Genomic DNA, 17,015 nt, shown 5'->3' on the forward strand with positions numbered 1-17,015 from the left:
AGAGAGCTGCTCTGTACAGAACACACCATAACAGCTCCCTGCTTCCCTTTCAATTTGAAATCCATTGCACAAACTGTATTTGTAAAACTGATAAAATGTTTCGTATTAGTTTTTATATAGACACATTTGTCGTTAGGAAATGGAGTTAAGGTTTCAAATGTCTTAGTGTTGTACTCTTTTTCTTTTCTTTCAGAATTAATCAGGTACAAGTTAGGAAAAGCTTCCAAAATCTGAACAGATGAAGATCAATTGATAAATCAACCCAGCGATTCACCATACTTTCAAGGTACTGTGACATGCTTAACCAAATACTTTCCTTAAACATAAGATTCTCATTCTTTAGGTGTGAGAAGCATAGAGAACAGGATATTAGCAGGGCTGCAAAGCAAGTCTGAAGTGTTACCAGATGCAGTGGGGAGACTTTTTTAAAATGCAGATGTTTAATGTATGCTTCAGTGGGAAATAAAGTGATGTTGCAGTCAACCTAAAAGGAGTTCAACTTGGCATGCAACTGCCAAACTTGAAAAGATAAAACTAAGAGGGATTGTATCTTTCAATCAGTTAGGTGAAGTGATTTGGAAAAGTAAACTTCGGCAGATGGGGAATGTAGTAGAATCAATACTTTAGATTTATTTATATTTTAGAAGAAGTAATCTTCATTTTCTGAATAATTATTTTTTCTATTTCCATGTTTCCATATGTTAAAGCATTTGAAGGCTGTTAGGCTCTGGCATATGCCGTAGCCTACCCTCTGCATCAGTCCTATTATTTTACAAGTTCAGAAAGTGGAATTGTAATCTGAGATAAGACTGTACAGTTGCCTAACACAGTGGGTTTATGCTGCATAACTAGTGTTCATTGCAGAATGTTAGAAAAAAGAGAAAATTATGATAATGAATTGAAATTTTGTCTGAAGGGCTGCTAGTGCAGATTATTTTATCAGGCACTGCTAATTCATTGAAAGATTATCTGTTTCTTTCTCTGTTTCCCTTACATTTATCTTTACTCTTTATCATCACGTGCATTTCACCATTTTGTATATTTTTGCTTAACTCCATGAAAAAGAGACTTCACTCTTGTGCACAGATATATCCAGACTATTATAGCCTAGCCAGCATTTGCTGGGCAAATCATCTTTTAATATATTTTAAAATGGATTGCAGCAGAAAGGGCCATTATGGTTAACATGGATCTGGCCTGCAGAGTTTATTTAAGTGGCAGAGTTAACCTGGGCTCAAGAATTGTGAGGAATGTTTATTACTGTCTGGTTCTTGCAATGTGTAACATTTGAAGCTGTAATACCTGAAGTTTTTATAGCAAGATGCTTCCCTGGGTTTTCCAGCAACCTGAGAGGGGGCTGTCTTAGTGACCCTAGAGTGTCTGGGTTGCAAAATCTGACTTTGTTCTTTCTACTTCCTTGCTGAATAGGGCCACAACATCTATCAGGCTTTCATATAATCCTAGGAAAGTCTAGATTGGAGCAATCCTCTGGACATCATGTGGTCCAACCTTCTGTTTAAGGCAGGTTATCTGAGGCCTGGTCAGTCTAAGGGTTAAATACTTCTGTCAAGCGAAAGTTCACCATTTTTCTGGGCAGCCTGTTCCTATATGTAATTGTCCTCACAGTAAATATTTTGGTTTTGCATCTAGACAGAACTTCTGAACCAACTTGTGCCTCTTGCCTCTTGCCCTGTCACCTCGTTCCTTGTGAAGAGAGTTACCTCCGTCTTCTCTATAATTATCTTTTACTTCTTGGAAGACTGTGATTACATCTCACCTGAATCTTCTCTTCTTTAGGCTGAATGAACCCAATTCCTTTTAATTTTTCACAAAGTTTTCCAACCTTCTGATCACTTTGTGGGCTCTCTGCAGGACCCTGTTCAGTTTTTTAATGTGTTTCTTGAAGTGGCTCAGTCTTTCAGCCCGTCACAATCTCTGTACATAGGGACACATTGGGTGGATTATTTGTTTTCCAAGTTCATGTGTCACCTGCAAACTTGATGTATTTATTCCAATCATCCAGTTAATTCTAAAAGATATTGGATAGGATTGAGCCCAGCATGTGACTGTGACTGATTGCCATTTGATTTTGAGCCATTCCCACCCCGTGAGCACAGCAGTTTAGCAAGTTTGCTGGCAATCTCATGGTCACCATCTGTGACCTTTCAGACTAACTCTCTTAGCACCCTTGCATGCATCCTGTCAAGTCCCACAGACCTGCCCATGTCCAATTTTTGTAATATTTTGTAAGCATGTGGTCAGAGCAGGTAGCATCAGCAAAGCATCAGCAGGCAGCGGTCAAACATGAGAAGAAAGTTTAAATTTAAATTTCCTTGCGCCAGGGTTCTTCGGGTCCCTGGTTTGATGTTAAAAGCACATCAGAGGTTATGGGGCCTCAGCAGCTTCCCTTCATAGATAGTGTGGCTGTGGCCTCAAGGAGCTCGAGTCCTGTGAGCTGTGCTTGGACCCTGAGTCTTAAACTGGCAAGAAACCAGGCAGGGTTATGAAACCTTGCATGCTAGTTAGGTTCCAGCAGAAGATCAGTAGTACCAAATTGTCCCCATCAAGTGGGGACAATAAATGGAAATCCAGCACTAATGTTTTTTTTACAATTGGCTTGAACAGCTGTGTACTTGAATAATTCTAAGCTGTAATATCATATTCTCTGTGTGTAAATGAGAATCTAAAAGGTCATACCTGTTTATGATTCCTCTGATTAAAATGATTCATCCGCACAGTTAGGTTGCTGAAATTGTTTTAACATTTCCAAATTCAAAAGGTAATTTCAATACCTTGTGTAAAATTAGTAAACATTAGTTTGATTTCCAGATCATTAACTGGGTGTATTTTGTGTAGTTTTGCCTATTTACCTTTAGTACTTGGAAATTTTCTATCACTACATGGTGTTTTCTTTGTCAATTTCCCTTCAGGAATTGACAGTATGCGGTTTCATTAAGCGGGGCGAAAATCTGTGCTCCTCTATTCATTATTCGGCTTTAGATCACTATGTCTTGAATTCTTGCAGACATATTTGAAAGTTAACTAAAGAAGGAAGTGGTTTTAGTCCTTTGCTAATTTCTTAATGCACGGTGATAACATTGTCTTATAATTTGGGTGTAAAAGTGTTACTGTGATGTTTTGGATAAACATACAACGGCATCTGTTGCATTCTCAGCCTAATGCAGAATTCTTTGCAGATTTACTTATTAGCCTCTGTTCCCCAATTCTTCCCTCTCAGAAAAGGATACCTTAAGTTAGTATTCTAATCTTAACAATATTGTTCTTTCCCCTGGTACAGGTGGTTTGTAGTAGGTGTGCACAATAGTTTATATTCCAGCATTTAAAGTAGCTGTATTCCAATGCTTCTGAGCATCTCCAGTTTCACCTTTGAAGTGTTACTCATAAATAAAATTATACACATCAACCTGTTCCCAGGATCTGTGGGAAAAAGGAAAATAGACTAGTATGATTTCTTACATAATTTTTTTATTGTGTGCTGCTTATGATTAGCATCATTTTCCAGGATCACAATCCTGTGTATAGTTATAAAGGGAGAAGTTGCTGATTTCCTGGATGTCAGAGTGAACTACAGATTACCATAATGTGTTTTTCTTAGTGTATTAATATTTTTCCATAATGGGGCTTAAATTAAACAGTCTGTTTGTTATGGCTGGATACTTCTGTTTTCATCTGGATGTTTTGATTTATGTGGACTTTTTATTTCTTGCTTCCATACTTGCCCAATTATAGTCTTACATTTCTCATACTGGAGATACATTTTAAAACACATAGAAATGTGCTCCCCATTCCAGCATTTCCAGCAGGAGCTGATGGGAGGGTCAGGACTTCAGCATATCAGCTGCTTGAGCTGTCACTTCATCCTGAATCCCACCTACCAACAAATAATGACATTTGTTCTTAGTTTTTATGCCCTTCTTGGTCATTTCCAAGGGTCATACCTTTGGCTAGAATTAACTTACTTGATTTCGTTTAGTGCCGTAATGCCCCTCAGAGGTTCTTCTTGACAGACTTTTTGTGAATTCACTACTTTCCTTTCTTCTGAGTACTGATAAAGTGACACCCCCGTGGATTCTCCCTGTCTCTCCCTTTGCACTTCAATTCTCACATCCTTTCACTTCCATTGTGGAAAATCATCGGTGAGTCGTATCATTGTACTTCTGCTCTTAAAAGAGTTCGGCTGCAGATTCATCCTTCCTTTTTCATTCCAGTTAAGAGTTGTCATATCTCAGGTCCTTTACAGAGGCTGTCATACAGATTCTAACTGAACAGCTGAAGTAGGTATTCCCTGTTTGAACGGCTTTCCCGGACCACCTGGCAAAAGAATGAAACCTGCTGGTACAGGTGAAAAAATGCCTGCAGTGTCATGCCGTGAAATAACCATCCGCTGCAGTTTTCAGCACTTGCATGCTGTTTTTAGGCATACATTTAATCATAGTATTGCCAGCCATGTTTAATATATTGTTAAATCTACTTAGTGAGCTTTGAAACTGTGAGTTTTCCTTTTCTGTATGTTTTGTTTCCTATTTTTGATTCCTTTCTTTGCTTTTGCAGGCTGTGTTAAATGTTTTGTTTGTTTAAGCTTTCTTCACATCATTATTTGACTGTTTTCTCTACTTCATCCACTGTTTTCTGCTGTTTTCCTGCCCCATATTTTTCCTTCTCTACTTTCTCTTTGAGCTTAACTCCTCCTTGTGTTTTCTCTCTGTTCTCCAAATATTTGTTCTCATTCATGGAGGTATGAGCAGTTCATGGTTTTTCACACATTGTCTCAGTCCCAGTGCTCCTGCTTGGGCTATTTTGCTTCTTCAGATAAGTCCTTAGAACCTGTGGCATTTCTGAGCTCTTTTTTGTTCTGTTAAAGAGAAGTATTGGCTTCTAGGCAGTTTTACGCACTCAAATATTCTCCCCAGTACTGGCCAGGTTCACCCCACTTAATTCTGGATGTCTAAAGCAGGTGCCTAATTTATGTGTGTGGTCATCCATGGCTGCTTCTGTGGTCAGTGGAAAGAGAAGGGCTTCTTTAAATAGTGGTTTGCATCAGGAGGGACCAAACTGATCGCAGAAGTATCCCTTCCTCTCTGCTGACCACTAAGGGAGCTTTGGATGACTGCTCTTCTAACCGGATGTCTCAGATTTGTAACAGTCACCTCTGTTAAAGTCTACTGCTTGTACACGTGTTTTCAATTCTGATCTCCTTCTAACATGATGGATTTTCAGGGGTTTCCCTGTTTTTGCCTAAAATAATCAATGCATCCATGTACAGCATTATGGAAGCAACGTAAGAAAATTGTGCTTTAAAGAGCCCAAACAACGTATTCAGCCTTCGTGGGGAATGAAAGTTCTCGCCTCTTGTAAAATCAGTTTTTCATCTGCCCCTATTCGTGCTGTCTGACTAATCAGTCTTGTGCACTGAACTGATGAACTGATCCTTCTGCTGCCACTTCCCTCCCTCTGCTGGAATACTGATGTACTCACGGCACAGTGAGAAAATATTTCAGTAGCGGAAGGTTTGCTAAAGGACAGCCTGAGGCCCTGACTGCAGAATTAGATCTTGAGTGGGAATATATAGGGAAAGAAGAAAAGCTGTGAAAGAGAGAGGCTAAAAATGCAGCAGCCAGATTGAAAGAGCAGAGAAGAGCCATAAATGGGATAATCATAGCTGTATGAAATAAGAGTGGTGTGTGCTTTTACCTGTGTGGCTGGCACTTCTGAAGCAAGAGGCTCTTCTGAGTAACTTGATGAGTGTCAACTTTAGAAACTAAGAAGTTGATACTCTATTGGCTTGTTAATGTAGTTAGTTATTGATGTAATGTTGCCAATTTTTGCATAATGTGACGTTAATACATTGGTAACGTTTAAAGAAAAGAATCATGTGATGTGTGAACATGAAATTGATCTGTCATGGTCAACTCTGTCACTGTTAAAGGGTAGGTGATGGTGTTCTATGACTCTGGTCACTCATCACTATATTTACTTTATGATTTATGTAAATAGAAAAACCCTTTATGAGTTTATGAGCACTTGGACATATCAAAGATTCTTTTTCAAACTGCAGCTGAGGCAGCTTTCTGACAGCTTACTCCAGGACAAAGGGAAGCTGCATGAATGAAGTTTATAACACAAATGAGAATATTTGACACAGAGAATATAGATGTCTGTAACTTGCTTTATCCTGTGGCTGGAGTCTGCATTCAGCTGTGGATGCGATCTTAGACTCCATTTGTGAAGCACTGTTGAAGAACTAAACTTGAAAGAAATCAGGCACAGGTGTTTTTCCTATCTGGCTTTTACACCACAAAAAGAGCTGAGGTTCTGTCCAAAAACTGTTCAGCACCTGACAGACATTTTTCTTCCAGTGATGTTCTTAGCTTTAGTTATAAGTTATTTTCTATATTATGAAGTATGCTATTTGATAATTAATCAAACCATAATGCACTCCATTCATCTTCAGACTCTGGTTCCATGAACACCTTTATTCATGCTCAGACAGATGAAGAGTTTTGGGAAGCTGCAGACAGGGCAGTGAAGGGTCAGTGTAACTGTCTGAAACATCAGGGCCCAGCTCAAGAGGCTGATGGCCTTTGATAATTAATCCTGCTGCAAATGTATGCAGTACAAATCAGTGTTGATCTCTTTACCTAAATTTTATGGTGTTGGCCTTTTATGAAGGAGCTAAGCTAGACTTCAAGTTGATCAGGGGGAGAGAAAAATCATGCTAGCTGCTCTCTATTAGATCTGCAGTTTTATGAGATACCTTTTGAGTGTGACATAAATTATCAGTTGGGTGGAACACTGAGACTATTCTTATAATTACAGCCTGTGCTATCCCATATGACTATGGTGTGATGAGCTAGAATTTATAGATCTTTTATATGCATAAATTTGGAAAGAAGCATCTCTAGCTTGTATAGTCCCACACTTCGAATGAAAACAGAAAATGAAAATTAGCTAAGCCTGCGTGTATTTGCACCTCTGCAGGTTAAGCAAATTTATTTGCAGTTCTGATTTCTGCTGTGTGGTTTTGCAAATACATGTATGGGATCTCTGAGCAGTTCCACTGACAGTGCCAGTCCCGTGCTCTCGAGTACCTGCAGAGGAGGCAGCACATCAGATTTACGTATTTTTAGCTGCTCTTCGAGGATGTTGTTACTGACAGTGGCATCAAGTGTGGCCAGAAATCGCTGCAGATCATGGCCTGAAAGTTTGCCACTGGTACTTGAACACTTCAGTGGAGAAAACTCTGTAATAAATGAATTCTAAACACTTTTTTTTTTTTTTTCTTTAATCAAAGAACTTGATTTTGCAAAGCTTAGACTTTATTACTTGGAGTTAGCAGGTACGACAGCATCCTTCAATCCTCACTTTTGACACGGCGCGACGTCATCGCAAAGTTTAGGCAAGGGGGGAAAAAAAAAAAAGCTGTTTAAAAAAGAACTGTGGAGTAACAATGAGAAGGGCCTTTCTCTGGGAGACGAGTTGCGGGTATAAGGAGGGCAGCAGCGCGCAGGAAACTCGCTCGGTGTCCCGCCAGTGCCCGGGGCCGGGCGGGCGCCGCGGACGAGGAGCGGAGGGAGGGCACGGGAGGGAGGGAGGGAAGGGAACGGGGACGGGGACGCGCCCGCCCACGGCGAGTTTCCTGCTCGCCGCTGCCTTTAAGGAGGCGCCGGGTTTAAGGTGGACCGGCGATGAGGGCGGGGCGCGCCCGCCCGGCTCCGCCCGTAGCGTCGCTCTCCGATCCGCCCCCCTCGCCGGGGCAGCGGGTGCCAGGCGGGGTTGCGATGCGGTCGTTGTTTTTGTAGGGTCGCGGGGCCGCGGTGCGGGCGTAGCGAGGCGGCCCATGGAGCCGGGGTGCGCCTGGCAGGCGGCGTAGCCCTGCCCGCCCCCGCTCCCTTCCGCCGCTTTGTTAGCGCGAACACAAGCGCGCCTCACCTACGCGGTGAAGAGGAAGGCAGCGCTCCCCGCACAATAATGGGCACCCGGGCGCTGCCCCCCGGGCCGCCGCAGAGGTGAGTCGGCGCCGCCGCAGGGCCGCAGGTTCCCCGCGGGGAGGAAGCAGAGCGAGCGGGGCGGGCTGACAGCGCCGCGGCGCTGCCTTAAGAGCGGGGCGCCACCTTAAGCGGCCGCTGACTTTTCTCGTTACATTGTAGCAGCGGAAAGAATGTCGGCGCGGGCCGCGGGTGACGTCAGGAGGGAGCAGCGCGGCGCGGCCGCCAGGCAGCGGCAGCGGCGGCCCCGCCACGGCGAGGGAGGAGGCGGAGGAGGCGGGAGCGGCGCCGGCCCCGCCGCCACCGCAGCGGCAATGGCGGCCGTCGGGGAGCGCAGGTCCCTGCCCAGCCCCGAGGCGATGTTGGGGCAGCCCTGGAGCCACTGGGTCGATGCTGCTAAACTTCACGGGAACGACGGTGAGTGGCCGCCGACCGCCCCCACCCCCCCCTCCCCCCGCTCCTCCCCGGCGCGACGCCGCGGGTGCCCCGGGACGGCCCGGCGGGGGTTGCCGGGCCCGGCGGGGAGGTCGGGTCCGTTCCCACCCCCGGCGCTCGCGGCCGAGTTCGTTGTCCGGTGCGCGCCCCCCGGCCGGGCTCGGGAGCGGCGCGCGGCGGGCAGCGCCTGCCCCAGTTCCTGTAATCCGGGACACGGTGCGAGGAGGTCGGAGCCGGTCCCCGGAGCCCGGCACCTCCTGCCCTCGATTCAGCCTCGGCGTGGGGCGGGGAGCTCCCGCCGCAGGTGAGGCATCCCCGCCGCTGACAGCGGCTCCCCCGCTCCGGGGCCCGGGAGTCCTCGGTCCCTCCGCCGCTGCGTTTAGTGTCGTGTGCCCGCGGGGAATGGGCTCCAGCTCACGGGCGGGGGGTCAGTCCTGCTCGCTGGCTCCTCCGTGGATTGAGATCTTGTGGCTTTTTGGTTTTAGGAACAGCATTAGAAGAAAGTTTCAAGGAATACGGAAGAAACCGAGAAGCAATGCGACTTTGCCGAGAAGGTGAGTGCGATTCATTCTTGAAGAAAAGTGCACGGAGAAGTTTTCTTCCTCCCAGCTACTTAGCAGAGGGTCAGGTATGGGAAAGAGAAAGGACCAGAGTGTTTTATCAGTTTGGATTTAGGGCTGGTGTTATTGGCATTATTATTAAATTAATACGTGTTTTGAAAACTATGAATTATGGCACAGACTGTCTTTACTGTGTTTCTATATTGTTGTTGTTTTTGTTTTTGTTTTTCTTTAGACTATAAATAGTCCTAAGGAAGCTCTGTGACCAACACTGATAAAAATCTTCTCTTGAATTACGATATTTTTTGTTCTTGGTATAATCCATGCCAGTATTTCAATACCAACCCCTTCCTCTGTCATGTCAATGTGTTATGTTTATTGCTCGGTACTCTGCTAAATGAGAGTGACCTTTCACCTGTGATTAGCAAAAGCCCATTACGGCCTAGTTTCTTGCAAGAGTAACAATGCTGCTTGGAGTTGTAAGCAGGTGATGAATGAAAGCTATAGATTATTATTTACTTTCTAACAGGCAGTGCAAAAAAGGAAGCGATGAGTCTGATTTATTATGTTAATTTTTGTTTGTTTGTTTTTCTACTTTAATGATTGCTTTAGAACAGAGAAAGTTTTAGAACCTTTCTTAATATTGTTGGTTCTTGGTTCCCTCTGACTGCCTGAGACATGTGCCAGAGAATAGGCCCAGCTGTTTTAAATACTCGAGCACTTAGACCCAAGTATTTATTTGATGTTAGAAATGGAAGACTGAGTTTGTAGGCATGGTTTACAATCAGAGGAAGCTGAATTTACCAGTGACCGCAGGAGATGATCTGATTCAGCACTTACCCACTTGTGAGCTGCAAGCAGCAGATGAAACCTCGAGCAAGGTGGCACAGGCTAGCAGGATTGGGAGGCACTGATCCATATTGAGTCTGAATCAAAACGGCTATTTTTTGTAGATTTCCTAAAGTTGCCGGAATTTGGAAAATGCAGTTTCTAGGATCGGTCAGTGGCACGAAAGAAAGGTGCAATTGGCAGCTGTGCTGCAGCATTCAGATACACTTGTGTTGTTTTGCCATCTTCTTAAGTGTATCTGTGAGTTCTTAGGCACTTGAAAAATCGCTTTATTGCTTCATTGCCAAGTTCCAATCTAATCATTGTGCTGGATATGTAATTCATTTTTCTGAATAGGCAAATCATTCAAATGCTAAAAAGCATTTACAACAATAAGCACGCACGTTATCCTAGTAAAGATTTTACCAATAAGGATTTTCAAACATTTGCTCTTATTTCTGCCTCTTAAAATGCAAGCATCTAAGGTTTCCAGATTCTAAAGATTAGCTGGCAGGGTAAAGAATAATCTATCCTATTTTTTTTCCCACTGGAAAGAGATCATGAGAGTTTTGCACAGGCTGATCACTGAGACACAGCTTTTCTGCACTGACTCTAACCATGTGAATGATTTGTAGGGTTATGAGTTGAAGGAAGTTCAAAAAATGCTTAGGGAATTAAAAGCGAAACTTAGTAGCCCTGTCAGGCTTCCAGAAGTCTATTTATTTTGTTTGCTTTATGATATATGAATGAGACACTGACTTGGCATATAGCTGTAGTTGGTCTGTAGGGAGCTTGGCCTGCTGCAAAATAGAGCTGAAGTAGTATTAATTAAGTTTAGATTAACTTAAGGAACTAGGGGAGCAGCAAACATGCCAGCATACATACATGTTATCAAATAAAACTGAAAATACTGTAAATGATTCCTTTTTCCAGGAAGAGTTTTGCATTCAAAATTGAGGAACAAACATTTACCAAGTAATTGGACTTTCTAAACCTTGGTCCTTAACAGAGAAGGTGAACCCAAAGTGTAAATTTTGTTAAATCCACTTGAACCTCGATACTTTTGTCATGGTACCCCACAGTATTTTAAATACAAGTAACAACAGAACTCCTTGTGTAAGAAAGTTATTTCTCTACTGATTGGGAGTTGACTCTGAGGCCCAACTGCACAAAAGGATTTCAAGGTTATTTAGGCTAATTTAACCTTGCATTGCAACTCTTCCAGTTTGCATAAAAGAATTAAATATTCATGGCCTGGAGAGGGAGCAAAAGAAGGAACATGACTTTACAGCCCGCATATTAGAATTGGGTTCAAAACCAAGAACCATTTTCTTTATTTAACAATTGTCAGGCTCCCGCTGGCCTGTGTCCCCACTGGGGTATGGGTGGTAATTGTTTCTTTTCCCACGTGCTGTTTCTCTGCATCTCCTGGTGGGAATGGCCTCATCCTCAGCATGCCTGGTGGCAAGAGCTGGATTTCAGCCTCGCAGGCAGTTGAGCCTGAGTCTCCTGAATGAAGAGTGAGTGTTCCTCTTGTTGTAACACTGTATTAGAAAAGGGGCTTAACATTGCCAGCTTCTCCCTTTGTTAAGCCTTAAAGGCAAAGAATGATGCATGTTATTTCTTTTAAAGGAGTAAAAGGAGGATGTAACTGTGTAATTCCGGGGCAATATTTGCAAGCAGTGGAGAGAGGCAGGATTTCTGACACACCTTTGTCAGTGGCACTTTCTGTTTGCTGATCAGGCAGCTCCTCTCTCAGCATTTTAAAAAGCTGTGAAGCCTGATAAGTCCTTAATACCTGTCAATGATGCTAGTTCCATGTAGGGATCAGGAAACATGTCTCAAACATGGGTTTTTTCTGTATCTAACCCTCCTTATCATAACCAAGCTCATCTTGAAGAACTAGAACTTGAATTTGGGCTTCCCAAACTCCCAGTGTTTGTGTCTTATACTACCCTGTTTCTTTTTCACTGCTCTTATATACTTTCTGTTCTGTTAATACATAATATTAAATCATTCCTGCTGGGATTCTCACTGACCTTCATCAAAGTGAGAAGCTCGCTGGATACTTTCCTACATGTTGCTTTTTGAGACAGTTAACAGTCCATACTGAGCTTTGATGTAGAAATCAGAGCTGCAAGAAATAAGGTATGGGCCCAATGGACTTGACTCGCTCATGGTATGGAAAATCCCCAGGAGATGGAAGTGAGAGAGGAATACCCAATGGGATGGGAAGATTTTATTTTAAAATGAGCCTTAAAGTTTACTTTGACTTTGTGCACTGAAACCTTCTTCTGCCGAGCAATCCTATCAAGGTAAGAACATGTTAGAAGGAATTGTCCTTATTAGTTATTTTCATATGTAATTGATGTGACAGAATCTTTTGGCTCATGCAGTCTCTTAATTACTTACTGCTTTGTGAACCAGCTAAAGGTGTGAATCCCCTGCCACTCACTTGTGCTGTGATGAAGCAAGGATAGCATGTTGCGTTATAATACATAGATGAATTCCAAAACAGTAAGGCAGAAAACCTCATCCTCTTCAAGCATTTTTTCCTGTATTTTAAAATGAAACTTGGCTGAAGTGCATCTTCCAAACTTGTGTGATAGTGGGAGCGAGGGCCATTGGATACAGCCAAAATGTTTTCAGACACCCAATTCACCTTGGAGGTGCGGTAGATCTTAAAAGGAGGTTGATGTGTTGGTAGTACCTGACACTGTTTGATTTGGGGGGAAAAAAAAAAAAAGATTCTTCATATCAAACCTCATAGTCAGTGCTTGAAACAGTTTTTCAGGAGATCCTTGCTACTTGTGCTGAATTTGGTTTGCTTTTAAGAAATTTTCTAGCCCATTGTTGAGAAGAAGATCTCTAAATAGAACTGTGAGTGTGGAGTTCATGCGTGGTAGCTTTGACAGGCTTCAACAGAGGCAACTGTTGCTTTTTGCAAAATTTAACAACAGGTTGGCTCATTTTGTTCTATGAAAGAGTAGAGAAGCTGTGGATAGAAACAGTGAGGACCAAAGTGTTTATCGGGGCTGGGGGCCTAAGCCTCCCACCACCCAAGGAACTCTTGACTCTCCCCACAGTAAATTTGCAATTGCTAAAGGTTGTCCTGTATGTTTCTTTAAATAAAACAAAAACATGGGGAAAAAATCCAAAACAAGAAGCCCAAACCCAAGCCATCCCCACCCCCAAATCTATATTGGAGAGTCAGAGAGACACAACCCATGTACATCATCATTACATACACCATTACTTATTAATTTGTGCAACCCTTTTGAAGTGGATAAAAGTCTGTTATATTCTTATACTGACTCATAAAATAATTTTGAAATACTTAAAATATAAAAGCATCTCAGATGGGAAAATAGAAGCATGGGGAGCAGAAAAGAGATTTGGTTAGACAATTTAAAATTGAATGTTTCTTTTTAATAGTGTATTCAGTGGATGCTGAAACTATGGGGTCTACTAGAGCTTAAGCACCTCATTCTTTCAGTTACACATACAGCCCCTGTTTTAGTTTATTTGGGTTATTTTTGTGTGTGTTACATCCTTTGAGAGATGAATCCGTTGGTATTGTCTATATCAGGCATTTCACTCGTACTGTCACCATAGCTTAGAGTTAACTTGCAACAAAGTGGAGGGGGAAGACAGAACATCTGTAATTTGGGTCACAGGTCAGAATTGGTGGTGACTGTGGGGTGATGTAGCACAGTACCAGTCTTACAGCTTTTAGATTATACTGTCTTAATAAGCAAAATTTGAATTTTCTGTGGGAATGCAGATTGTCAGTTTTTGGTAGTCACTTCCAAAAGATGCTCTGGAAGGTTTAGTGACAGTGGGAATCAGTCAGGAGAGCAGGTGGGAGCAAACTGTTCAGCATCGTGTCACCTGCTAACAGCTGAACTTCTGGGCTTTGACAGTTAATATGTCTTGGGGATTTAAAAAAAAAAAAGGCTCTGTGAACCTCTGGGGCATTCAGCAGAAGCTTTGAGCTTTGATTATATTAACTGCTATTAATGGAAGTTGCCAGAGCTGTGACAGTACTAAGAGCCATGCAATGAACCCTTGTTCTTCTTGAGTACTTTCTAGGCTGGGTTGAGCAGTTGGGAGGTTCACTAGAAGCATCTTTATCACATAGACCCAAAGGTCTAGAATTTTCCCAGCAGCAGGTTCTATAAATAATTAAAGCATCTGTTCCAATATTAAGTTGTAAATACAGGTAAGAGACAGCATCTTATTTCAAATTTAAATTTGTTTTTATTCAGCCTTTGTAGGTGCTTCGTTGAGTTGATTTTTTGTTGTGTCAAATCATATCACAGAGATGCTTAGAGGGCTCTATAGTCCTTTACTACCTGCAAATACACTTGTGAGAATTTTTAATAGATTGAAATAAATATTTTAAGGTAGCAGTATAAAGTGACATGCTTCTTTTTGACATTTTGCATAACTCTTCACAGTCTGTAATCAGATAAATCTCTTCTTCATTTCATTGCATTTTAATTGACTATTTACACAAATTGTTTTAAGATTTTGTGGACTGGTTATCGTAAAACAATTACAGGGAGATTTTAAAATTGCATTGAACTATTTAGGAAAATCGTGGAAGGTTTATGAGATTGACTGAAAAACATGCAATTTGAAAGGATGTTACTTCTGAAATTCTCTGCAGTGACTGGCCCTAATTTTTCTCTTGTTATTTTTTTCCTTTAAGTCTAAGCTCTGTTTACAATATTTAATTATTTCTGTGAGATGAGTCAGGTGTTATAAATAGAATATTGTGATGTTAGACTGCAAGTTAGAACTGTGTCATCTCATACGCTTTAAAGATACTTTGCAGGTTTTAGGTATTACCATAGCATTAGTGTGGCATTGCAAGGCCTTGGGGACTTTGGCTGGAACTGCAGCCACAAGACTGTCCTAATCTGTCCATAATATGTGAGGAGCAGGTTATTTTCTTTTTTATAAGAACCTTTTGAAATAGTTATCTGTACACATATGTAAAAGTCAGGAATTCACTGTTGTCTAATGCTTCTTAAGTGGCATGTATGATTAGCTAGGTTATCCCTGTGCAGAAGAGGTGATGTCTCGATAATTTTTGGTTAAAGGTTGGTTTTTCTATCATTTCTGTGCTATATTTAAACAACAAAAACTCAGTGAGAGAAAAACAATGCAATAAATATGTAGAAATATGACTTTCATACAAGGTGGTAACTTTGTCATCTAAGTAGAGCAGGAAAGACAAAAAGGCTTAATGAAGGGTACTTTTAAATGAATTGGGTTAAGAGGATGCAGATTACTCTCTCTAAGGTAACTCTTTTAGAAGGTGTTTCTTCCATTGCAGCAGATCTATAAAAGTGAATGTGTCCAGATCTTATAGCTTTCCTGGCTATGCCCAGCCTGTGGTGGGAACTGCTGGAAGTTGTCTAGGGATAGGTGTGATCTCTTGTCTCTTACAAGACAGAAAAGACTGCATGTTTCACAAACCATTGTAATATTTGACTTGTAATTAACTATTCTAAATAACCTCTAGAATGCTTGAAAATTGTTTCTCTTCCTGCGTAATGAATTAAATAATCCACTGCTGTGGAAGTTCCCCATATGTATGATATTCAATGTTATTTCCTAGGCATTCTTACAATGTAGGTGACAGTACAGAGATTAATAGAGCTTTGTACTTACCCTTCAGGTTTTTTAGCAGGAAGTGTTAAAATCTGACAAAGGGAATTCAAAGTCTAATGTAGCAGAGTAGCATGATTATAAAAGCAGTTGTCATAGAAGGCAATAAATTTATTGTAATCTGTGTTCCCACTGCTAGAAGGCTTTGCACAGTCAAAAGCTGTTCCTGCTTGTTCAGGCTGTGTGCAGCTGTGAGCCAGGGCTGGTGCTGGTGGCTCTCACACTCATTCTTGTGGCAAGTCAGACACTCGTGGTAACCCCAGATACTACAGGGTATGACAGGATGTGACTTCATCAGAACAAACTGCACACGCAGCTGCTCCCACATTGCTTGGAGTCATGATTGCTAGGTTTGGAAATGGCAGATATTCTGGGTTATTGGCTCAGGTAGATTAGAAATACTCAAATGCTCAGTTACTTGTGTGTGCACATGCCCAGCAGCCCCGTGGAAAAAGCTGGCTTGTGGCAACAAGTGTTCCAAATGAGAAAGATTGTTTATTTGCATGCTCACCCCCACCCTGATCTCCACTTCTGATAGATGTGGCATAGCCCATGGATAAAATTCATTGATAATATTAGGGGAAAGGGATAATTGGTTATGCCTTGTTTTTCTGCTGGGGTATTATAATAGGCAGAAAACGTGTAGTGTTCTTGATCTGCTCTTCCTTCTGTTGCTAAGCAGGACTTGAATCTTCATCGACTGTCTGTAGTGCAACAGAAAATGCAGCTTTCTCAACTGGCACTGAAAAAAATATGCACAAAAGAGCTGAAGGACTAAAATCCTGTAGAGAGCAATTTTGAGGTTAAGTCCGTATTGCTTTGGTTCTGAAATCTAGAGCTCTCATTGTTTTGTTTGCAAGCAAGTTGGCTGGATGCTTTCTCACTGATAGAGTTGCCTGGAAGTCCTATAGCAGCTTTCCTAAAAATGAAGTGTGGAGACTTTAATGAGTTAAACTTGAAAATCAAGTCCTATGATGAATACACAGTAAATTGGATGTTTGCTTTCCGTGGACATCAAATTCTGTTGTATTTTTCTTTTCATAAATTTAACTTTCAGTATACGGTTTTGTTCATTGACTGCATAAGTGGCATAGTAGATACTGTGAGTAGGAAAATGGTTTGATGGTTTATTACATGTTACCTGGGGATATGGGGTCAGCAGATGTCAGCAGGGTTTTTCTTGTGACTGGAAGGAGAATGTAGGACCAGGTTGTGGGGCTCAGTGGGTGAGAGGAGACAGCCATGTTGACTGCAACCTCAGGATCAGACAGACGCCAAAGGTACTTCACTATACAAGCATTTCATTGTCAGTCCCTAGATATTATAGCCATGGCTTTGTCAAGGTGTCTATACCCTAAATTACACCCTCTGGCTATTGTTTCAGGCGAAACTACAGGGGAAAATCTGTATCAGTTTACACCTAGGGTGTGGTTCTACAATCTTTTTTTTTTTTTTTCCCTCCTAGTAATGCTGGATTAAGCAGCTTCTCTGTCTCTGCTGAGTGAAA

The 17,015-nt window shown here is 42.0% G+C and overlaps 1 protein-coding gene across 3 annotated transcripts in view; it reads left to right on the forward strand.

The window, feature by feature from the left end:
• The first annotated feature begins 264 nt into the window (after positions 1 to 264).
• Positions 265 to 17,015, forward strand: part of ATXN7 (ataxin 7) — a 64,608-nt gene continuing 47,857 nt past the window's right edge. Inside the window, exons 1-3 of one of the 3 annotated variants that reach the window (XM_040075844.2) lie at positions 265 to 286; positions 8,169 to 8,423; positions 8,927 to 8,995. In XM_040075844.2, coding sequence (XP_039931778.1) covers positions 8,180 to 8,423; positions 8,927 to 8,995 — 313 coding nt within the window. In that variant the 5' untranslated portion in view covers positions 265 to 286; positions 8,169 to 8,179. Of the gene's footprint in view, positions 287 to 7,807; positions 8,028 to 8,168; positions 8,424 to 8,926; positions 8,996 to 17,015 lie in introns of those variants that run through there. The other 2 variants (XM_040075842.2, XM_040075843.2) reach the window with 2 other exon arrangements.

The sequence above is a fragment of the Hirundo rustica genome, chromosome 12 (genome assembly GCF_015227805.2).
Source record: "Hirundo rustica isolate bHirRus1 chromosome 12, bHirRus1.pri.v3, whole genome shotgun sequence".
Taxonomy (NCBI): Eukaryota; Metazoa; Chordata; class Aves; order Passeriformes; family Hirundinidae; genus Hirundo; species Hirundo rustica.